The sequence below is a fragment of the Mauremys mutica genome, chromosome 9 (assembly GCF_020497125.1).
Source record: "Mauremys mutica isolate MM-2020 ecotype Southern chromosome 9, ASM2049712v1, whole genome shotgun sequence".
In the NCBI taxonomy this organism is placed as follows: domain Eukaryota; kingdom Metazoa; phylum Chordata; order Testudines; family Geoemydidae; genus Mauremys; species Mauremys mutica.
Window position 1 is genome coordinate 50,145,864 of NC_059080.1, and position 10,064 is coordinate 50,155,927.

Below are 10,064 nucleotides of genomic sequence, written 5' to 3' on the forward strand. Positions count from 1 at the left end.
GGAGTCCCGGGCCCTTTAAATCACCGCTGGAGCCCGGGATGGGATTTAAAGGGTCTGGGGCTCCCTGCAGTGGCCAGAGCCTTTGGCCCTTTAAATCACCGCCTGAGCCCAGCTGCCGGAGATTTAAAGGGCCCGGGGCTCCAGCCGCTGCGGTGGGGCCTGGGCCCTTAAAATCACCGCTGGAGCTCCGGCAGTGGGGATCAGGTGGGGATTTAAAGGGCCCAGGGCTCCCCGCTGCTTTACTGCATTATATCTGAATTCGTCTTATATCGGGTTGCGTTATATCTGGGTAGAGGTGTATAATAGTTTATTTTTGGAATTTGACTCTTACTAACTTACTGTGTTTCTCTATTCCTGGCAGCATCCTTTCCTGAAATTGGCCAAACCTCTGTCTAGCTTGACGCCATTGATCCTGGCAGCCAAAGAAGCAATGAAGAGTAACCGCTAACATTGTTGCCATGGCCTTCATCTTTTTTTAAAAATCTTTATAATATATGAAAATTGTTACTCTTGTTAGGGGGGTTGAAAAAGTCTGCAAAAGGGAAAAACGCTCACGCAGAAGACACCCGAAATGAAATATGGTGACTTTTACTTAAACCCTTTTTAGGGTCTAAAAGGAATTGTGGACTGAATCACTGGTCTCTCACCTCTTTTGCAGACAGCCCAGGAATCCTGCTTCCCATGCCTGGGGTTTTAAGTTTTTTGATGACTTCGCTGTAACAGTTCCCATTCATTGTGCTCTCTTGGGGACTTTCAATACTTGAATGACAGATTCAAGCTTTTGGAGAGAGGCATTAATTTTATCTGCTGATCTTTCCTTCTCCTCCCCTTTTCCTGTTGTCTTTCAAGTTGCTTTGGCCATCTCCCATATGACTAGATTAACGGCAAATGTGACAGAAATGTGAAGGTACAATTTACCCATTTCCCCCCCCCTCACCCTTTACCATACAATTTAGCTGTGACTGTACTGTAGAATTAACGACTCGGATACTTAAGAAACTAACTTTAAATGAAATCTGCTTGTAAGTAGAGTATAGGGAGAGGGGGAAGAGAAGAGTTCAGCTGTCTTTCTGATCTGTAACTGCTCCGGGGATTTCTAATCCAAGAGAGAGACATCTCAGTGTAGCAAATTGTGGTGGGTCAGGTTTTTGGAGGTCAGCCTACACATATGAAGAGAAGGGAGCAGATGTTTGAGGAAAGAAACACCCCCACCCCCTCCCCATTATATTCCTTTCTATTTCCATCCCCCCACAACTTCCCGAGACTTGTTGGCCAAGGCAGAAGGGATGTCTTGTGTGGTGTAGTGGGTGGTCTTAAAACCAAGTGTTGTATCTATGCTCTTTCTTGGGTTTCGGGATTTATGCTGGTGCCTTTGACTTTTTTTTACATTTCCCTCCTTTGTATCAAATGAATTTTTGTATATGTTGTAATTTTATTCCCAAAAGCAAATAATGCATCAACCTAGGAGTTGTCAAGATTTAAGTATTAGCTATTTTTTCCATTTTTATATGTGCTCCATTTCTACTAATGAAATCAAAAGAACAAATAATTCATCAGAATGAAGATCCAAGACTTTTTTTTAAAAATAATTCAAACAGGAGCTTATGAACACCTGGGAATGCCAAAGTGCTGTTCTATGGAGACAAAGTCTGAGGCGGGAAAGTAGCTTCATCAGACATGAAAGTGGCTTACTTGAGTGGCTGATGTATGACTGGAGAGAGTCATCATGTCATGATGGCCCCTTTTCACTAAAGACATTTTACCAGCTAGGATGGCAGAAGATAATGTTTAGTGCAAGAAAAAAGTGCCTTCCTATAAGAGCTAGTGAGTAACTTGAGTTCTTGAGATGGTGCCAACTGAAGTGGTAACAGTAGAAACCATAGAAGTATCCCTGGTCCCTGATTTCAGCCACTGAAATTGCTGCATTTATACCTATAGATTATTTTCATAAGGAGCTGTTTGTAACTGTAATGTGCCAAACAATGTGCATGAAAGAATAGCCACTAATTTGGTGCTAAGCAGTTATGTTGCATTCCCAACTGGCAGTGCATGTCAAGCAGAGAGAGTCCAGGTCCTGGGGTGAGATGATTCTATTTGGTGTCTGACAAATTGCATAAACCAGAGTTTTACATATGCTCTTTTTACTGTGGGAAGGCCCTTTTCTTCTGTGTACGAATAATTTCAATATTTATATGTGGATAGAAATGGCTGTGTTGGGTTTTGGTAACCAAGATGTAGCTCTGCCTAGAGCACCTGAAAAAATTAGCTTTCACTTCCTGAGCCTATATATCATGGGGTTTCATTCTCTCAGAACTTATCCTTCAACAAATCGTGCTAGCAGATTGCTTTGCACCAACAAGATACCTTATTCATGTAGGAAATAGAACCCACCACACTTCAGTCTGAGTTCTTGTAACCACTAGTGCAGGGGTGGGCAAACTTTTTGGGCTGAGGGCCACATCTAGGAATAGAAATTGTATGGCAAGCCATGAATGCACACAAAATTGGGGTTAGAATATGGGAGGGGGTAAGGGCTCTGGTTGGGAATGTGGGCTCCAGGGTGGGGCCAGAAATGAGGAGTTCAGGGTGCGTGAAGGGGCTCTGAGTTGGGATGTGGGAGTTGGGGGGAGGTGAGGGCTCCGGCTGGGGGGATGCGGATTTGGGGTGGGGCTGGGGATGAGGAGTTTGGGATGCAGGAGGGTGCTCCGGGCTGGGATCGAGGAGTTTGGAGGGCGGGAGAGGGATCAGGGCTGGGGTTGGGATGTGGGGAGAGGCTCAGGGGTTTAGGCTCTGAGCGGCGCTTACCTCAAGTGGCTCCCGGAAGCAGTGACATGTCCCTTCTCCGCCTCCTACGCGGAGGCACAGCCAGGTGGTTCTGCATACTGCCCTGTCCACAGGCACTGCCCCTGCAGCTCCCATTGGCACACCAGAGGGGGCCATTGGAGTGCATAGGAGCCGGAGCGGGGCCATGCCGTGGCTTCCGGGAGCCATGTGGTGCGGCCCCTGACTCAGCCCTGGCTGGAGTGATGGAGCAGGGCCATTCGTCTGCTTCTGGGAGCCATGTGGCGAAACCCATACCCTGCGCCCCAGTAAGCCCCAGACCCCACTCCCCAGCAGGAACTCAAGGGCCGTCTTAAAACGGCTCGTGGGCTGTAGTTTGCCCACCCTGCACTAGTGTAACAGGTGCCAAGCTGAATTACTTTAACAAGGATAACATCAAAAGAATACGCAGCCCACTAGCCATAAAGAACTAGAATGCTGCATTCCAAGGAAGTGTCATGTCATGGTCTGAATACTCTAGGTGTGCATCCCCTCTTACAAACTTGGTATGTACTGAAAGCCATTGATACCATAAACAGTAGAATGGCAGTGGCCAGGTTTAAATACATGTGACTCAAAGTAAAAGATCTTCCTGTCCATAGGGAGAAGCAAGTTATATTTTATCTTTTCTCATCAGTGGCTTCCTGTCCATTGCTGGCAATGGACTTTGTGAAAACCAGACTCCTGATGCAGGAGTATAAGTTGGCTTTTTCCCCACCGGTAGCAAAACCTAGTCTACCATATAAATATAATTTTGTTCTGAAATTAGCAGGAAAACTTAAAATCAGTAAGTAATTTTAACTGATTAGTTCAGTCTTATTGGTTAAAAAAAAACCTCCTTCTGATCTCACAATAGCAAATCAGTCCAGATCAGTATCTGTAGCTCTTTAAGGGGTGATTTCTAAACTTTTAATTCTTTTTTAAAAAAATAAACCTCATCCAGGAGTTACCAAAATGCATCCCAGTGCTTCTCATGTGGCTTGGAGTACTGTGAACTACAGTTAAAAAGCGCACAAGAGCGCCCCTTGTATGTATATGATTCTACAATAAGGTTTCTTTTGCTCCTGTTGCCAGAAGGTAATCAGGACAAAGGAGAGAGGTCTAAGGAGAAAGATCAGAAATATTGGGAACATTTAATTTCTGCAGCGAAGTGAGGGAAAATAGTTAAGTAGAGTCAGTAAGCTGGCAAAGAAAAGTCATAGGGAAATTGCTGCTCTGTGCTTCATTGTGTAACCACTTTGCAGTTTGCATGTCAGTAGGTTGACCATCAATCTTATAACTGAACATGTGTTGCATATGTCTTCCAAGTGTCCATTTTTCCCATGAGGGACCAGGTTAGAACTGAGACTAGCTCATTTGTTCTGCCCAGCCTAGATGAATAATTAGTGCAGGTGAAGAGAGAATAGCCAGAGTTTGAGTGGATGCTGAAAGCAAAATATCACTTCAGAACATGCCAGAATTCCCAAATCTCTAGCAGTCACCTCAGATGACCGGCACAATCACAAATATGCATATGAATAAATGCTACGGTGGCACAACACAGTAATTAGAGTCGGGAGTAGAGATGTGCAGCATACTGTTTTGAAAGCAAGTGAACAGGCAATGTTTGTCTCCCAGGATTTTTTTTAGCACAGAACTTGGAATAAACCCGACTTCCCACCAAGTAGACATGCTTGGTCACACATGAGGTCACACATTCTCATCTGAATATTCACTATACAAGTACTGCTGAGTAGCTGCAAGAGATGTGCTTCAGAGCAGTGTAATTGAACTCTGCTGTCATAAAAGGGTGGGAAAATCAAGGATACTGTTAAAGGTCTTTACAGCTGGAATTGAAAAACCTCTTTGGTCTGCTTCCTCTCTCTCCTTCACTTTGCCGGATGGAAATGGATGTAGGTTCAAGCTTTATTTTTTATTACTGTATCCAGATTTTAATGTTTTCTTTTGTTTAATTTAATCTCATTCTGTTATTTAATTGTTTCTGCGATATTAACTACTGTATTTGATTACTTTATTAACTTTGTTCTTTCAGGGCTAGAAATAAACTTTTTTAAATGTTTGTTTTTCCCCTTCCTGAGTTTATATCTTTTTAAGATCAGAGTAGTGTAAAAGTCGTGTAAAAGTGGTTAGCTATCTTAAAGGGTTTAGGAGAATGTTCTCAGTGTTTGTGTAGCTTTGAATTTAAGCAAGAAATGTAAATGTTTTACGCACACTTTCTTTTCAGTGTGATTGATTTTTATTTTGAGGTGTATCTTAGCTTAGTTATCCTTTGTCTTAAAAATCTTCCTAATCAACGATAACAGCAACACCAGATGATAACTGCAGGCTTTTCTTGCTGCTGAGCTCCATTTGCAAGTCAGTCCTGCCTCCAATAACCATTCCTGACTGTTTGAAACCAGGAGATTGTCTTCCCTTCTCTTAATGGAGCAGACAACTAACAGGGTCTTTCTGGGAGGCTGTTGCTAAAGCAGCACCATTAGTAAAGAACTGACCAGACTGTCTACACTGCATCTTCTAAGACCAGAGTGCTATAAAGTAGTATTTTGTTAGTGATGGGATTTGGAATTGACAAGCCGGTAGTCATTGATCAAGCTGCTGGCAACATAAAGTTCCTGTAAAATTATTCCTAACAAGACTGCAATATTGTTTTATTAAAAATTTCCTCAGAAGTGCCACATTTAAGTGTTACACAGAATAGAGTGCAAGAAGCATGGAGCACAAGTGCTACCCTTTTTTGTCTAAACAGACTATGATCTCCTTATATCAGCTTTTTGCTAGCAGTGAGAAGTCTTCAGGAGTGGATGACTTACCTGGGCTTTGGTATTGGATCAGAAGTGCCTGTTGATACTGTCAGGATTTTCTCTTTAGTAACTGTTTATCAGTACTGAAGTCTGTCACTAAGAAAAGAACAAACGAAGTGAACCTTTCTAGGGGCCAAGGTTGGTTTGGTTGAAATCTGGATGAAGTTTCCATTGTTAACCATTTTTCTGCTGTGAATGCCAAGGATACATCATGCATATATCCATTACTGTCTTCTTGCTACATACTTCAGGAAATAGCTTCTCCCCCTTCTCAAATGTCCAGTCAGCAAGAGAAGTGTGGAAACAAGTGGTCTTCCAGAAATGTTTACAACCTCAAAACATTGGGACGTTGGATTGTGCAGTATTCCTCCTATTCAGATGATTTATTTTCCTTATCGTGGTAGCTTTGGTTTTATGTATGCAAGACCCCTTGTGCATTTGAATTCATGTTCTTAATGTTGCATTAGATCTTGATTTTAATTTTAAGTTTTTTAAAAATTGGGAAGAGAAACTGCTTAATATTCATATAATCCATGTGGACGTTAGAGTTCATGCCTCATTAAAGAGAGCTAGACCTTGTCTGCATAGAAGCTTGCACTCTTGTTTCAGTTTAAGTCCTTTTTAAACCTATTTCTTATTTAACTGGGGTAATCCAAAATAAGCTTGGTCTAAACCTGAAACAATCACATCCACAGAGCTTTTTGCATCTGTTTAACTAATTTAAAATTTCATATTAAGTTAAACTGGTGCAACCCTGCATGCAGAGAAGCCCTAAGATTCAGGGGAAATTAAGTTCCTACTTTCATTGTGGCAGTTTAGCTGAAAGAAGTTTCCTACAGGGCTGATCTGGAGCAGCTTTCATTTTTGCCTAAGTGTTGGCTAAGATGATAGAGAGGAAAGGATTGTGGATTCTTTTTATATATTTTTTCAGTTTATTCAAAGAATCTTTTATTTTGCTTTTCATGGAAGCATCAATGCCATTTTCCATTTAATGCCCCCATTCCACATCAGCCTAAAATTGGCCATATGCCTAAAATAAGTATTTAAAAATAATTGCTGCAAATTTTGACAGCCCTAAAGATAAATTCAGTGTAGGAGAGAAGCTAGGGTTGCTAATTTATCTCTGTCTTTGGAATCCAGGAAAGAGGGGAAAGGCAAGTGAAAATACAGAGAGAGCTTTGGTTCATTGGAAAAGGCTGAAAAAACATGACTCATCTGTAACTGCATATTTAGGCTTTTTTTTGTCCCAGAGTATCCAGTATTGTGAAAGTGGGAATCTGGCTGATAAAGGTTCCCCCTGGATACGGGTTTCCAGTATAATTGCACAGGTGACTTTGACTCATTGCTAAATCAATACCAAAGCTACTGTTGATTTCAATGAAAATGGGAACAGGGCCATATTTATCAGGCCTTGAGCAATAATACTTCCAACAAATGGCGCTATCCTGGACTGCTTCTCAGATGTCTTTGCCTTTGTATTTCAATGAACTCCAGGTGTGCTGCATACCTGGTTCTGTAGTGTTTCCTGTGCAGTAACATGAGAGAGGAAATTAATTGATACCATAGCTGTCATTACATAATTTGGTAATTATATACTTGTTTCTTAGTAATTTCCAAGTCCTTTCTTGAGCCTGAGTTAAGTGCCGTACAGTTGCAGGATATGCCATACATGTTGTTACAGGTTAGGTACAGGACATAGCTTTGAAGGCCTCAATGTGATTTCCTCAAGCTGGCTTTTAAAGCATGCTCCAAGGTAGTTTTACTTTTAAAATGCATGAAATGGGCAAGAATGAGAAGGGTTTGGTCTAAAAGGAACAGATGTTTGGAATTTTACCCTTTCAGTCTTGGAAAAGTTTTGGCATAAATCATCCCTCATTCTGCTGGAAAATATATTCTTGCTGTAAGCTAGGAAGAAATTAGGGAGTTTGGAGCTTGCTCAGGTGGCTGCTTTTTGTAACAGTGGTTAAAAATATTTATTTTTAAGGATCCTATATTAACATCAGTCTGACCTGCACGAATGCTCCCTACAGCCATATCTACACTGGAAAATTGAACCATCGCAATAGAACTGTTTGTTTTGAAAGTGTTATGGCTTTCTGTGCTCTTATGCTTATGATGTTGAGCTGAGCCTCTGTAGCATGAGCCAAGACACCAGAATCCATGTACTTAAGGAGAGAACTAGCATGACCTACATCATCTGGTCCACTCTTGTAACTGGAGAATCAAGAACTCAGATCAGATCAGCTCCACAATGCCTGTGTCCTCTATAATGGTGTAGGCTGAGCCAGCATTCATGCTTGCTGAATAGTATTTGGTACACATGTACTCCAGGAGGTGGGGTGTTTATATGTCAGCAGGATCAAACAGTTCTTAGAATGGTAAACTTTTCTAACCTAGACAAAGCCTGTGTGTCTGGAATATTAAACCCACCCTGTTGTCTTGGAACCAAGATTCAGACAGATTGTCCTTCAGGACATGTGACAAATTCAGATGTGGAAAAAAATCTTGTGGGCACACTGGCTTGCCACTCTTTTTCCGCTCCCAAGGAAGCGGTCATTCTCTAGCAATGCATTCGAGTTAATTGGTGATGGCAGAGTTGGGGGATCACTAGCTGCTGAGTCCTTTATAAGGAGTGTGGTTTTGTCCTGAATGGTGGTTGCGGACAACCTCTGTTTAAGGGAAGTGAAATATTCTGATCTCAGGAATTCTGTCTGCTCTGGATTGGCCTAACCAGTAGTGTGCTACCACCAGAATCCCCTTCTCTGAGCCAATAAGTTACTAATCTGTACAAACAGTCTTTCAACCTTCTCTGTTCAGACACTGTGACCTACCTTTTATGGTGGTAAGCCCAGATCTCCTCCAATTCTTACTCATGGGGAGCTCCTGTTGACTCCCGAAGGAGGTTTTCCCTGAATAAGAACTACAGGATTTGATGTGTGGTGTGTTGTTCCAACTGGAGCTGCCCCCCTATACTTCCCAGTGCTTTTGCACCTCCTCACAGGGCCTCTTGACAGGTCAGCTGGGTTTAGATGGAGATCAGCCTGACTGCAGTATTATGAGCTTGAAAAGCTTATGCAGAGAACCCAGTATAAGAGGCTTTTCTTTGTGGGGAGGCCTTCTTTAGAACTCCCCAGGCTGGCTTTCTGCCTTTTCAGGGGCCCAGCCCATGATAGGGAGATCACACTGTCCCATACTTTGAAAATAAGAATTTCTAAAACAAGAGCACCATGCTGCTGCCATGATGGGGTGCCTGGGTATTAACAGACATGAGGGGGAATGGTTGGAACAACACATGCTTATTTCAGCAGCAGTCAACGGTGAAACTAGAGGGACAAGTGTTCTTTCTGCAAACACCAATGTGGGGAAGAAACACAACCATCCTGAGTTTATCTTCACAATTAACTGCTGTCCCTTCACTGAAAAGAACCCTTGTTTCCTTTACACCACAATAACAATTAAGTGGGAGGAGGGGTCAAGGAGTTCTGTGATTTAGTTTAATATGTACATACTCTGTCTTCATGTCCTGGTGTGTTCTGCAAGTTGACACAGTAACAAAGAAGCGATTTTGAACTGTAAAGTGCCTAAAGCTCAGCTCAAGGTTAATTCAATACCTGTCTTCTGGGGATTTTTTTGTATAAATTGTACTAAAGGGAAAATAAAACTGAATTAACACAGCTTTGTTGGGAGCTTTGTTTGTAGATATTAACATGTTGATTAAGCAATGTGAGACTTACCCTTGCAAAGAAGGTGATAGTGTCTAGTTAAGGGGATTCTCTTTTCTCAGTCTGTTCAGTGCCCAGCATAATGGGCCATGATCCCAACTGGGTCATGTAGGTGCCATTTCTCTCTCTGGCACGTGTATGGCCCCCAGGAGCATAGTCTCTGAGCACTCAGTGTATTTATCCTCTCAACACTCTGAGGTTGGGAAGTACTTTTATCCCCACTGTACAGATGAAGTACTGAGAAACACTGAAGTAACTTGCCCCAAGTTATGCAAAATTCTGTAGGAGAGCAGGGAATTCAACCTGGGGCTCCAGAGTCCCAAACTTAATATCCAGCGCACTGGGCCATTCTTCCTCCCTATTAGCCATCATGTAAATACTTAGTACTAATAGCAAACTTGATTTTCATAGGCCTGTGCTTCAGTTTGTTCATTTGATTGTCTACATCATAAGAGTTCAAATCACGTATCTCCTTTCGTTCAACCCTGCCAGTTTAGTTCTTAATATGTCTCTCCGTGGACCACTAGGAACAACCCTACTTACAGAGACGACCCACTGTTTATAGTCCTCTGGAACTGTGTATGCAACAAGCAAGGTGCATCACGTCACTGATAGTTGCTATTGCTTTCCTCAGGTATTCCAGGATTTAAAACAGTTCTGGATTAAAGACCAGTTTGGATGGAGTTTGGTTTCAGGGGGTTCAGGACATGGTGGTGGGATG

The 10,064-nt window shown here is 42.3% G+C and overlaps 1 protein-coding gene across 1 annotated transcript in view; it reads left to right on the forward strand.

Annotated features, from left to right (window-relative positions):
• The window catches only part of PAK2 (p21 (RAC1) activated kinase 2), a 79,023-nt gene extending 76,443 nt beyond the window's left edge, over positions 1 to 2,580 (forward strand). Inside the window, exon 15 of the mRNA XM_045030998.1 lies at positions 362 to 2,580. Within this exon, the coding sequence (XP_044886933.1) occupies positions 362 to 448 (87 nt within the window). The 3' untranslated portion in view covers positions 449 to 2,580. The remainder of the gene's footprint in view (positions 1 to 361) is intronic.
• The last annotated feature ends 7,484 nt before the right edge of the window (positions 2,581 to 10,064 follow it).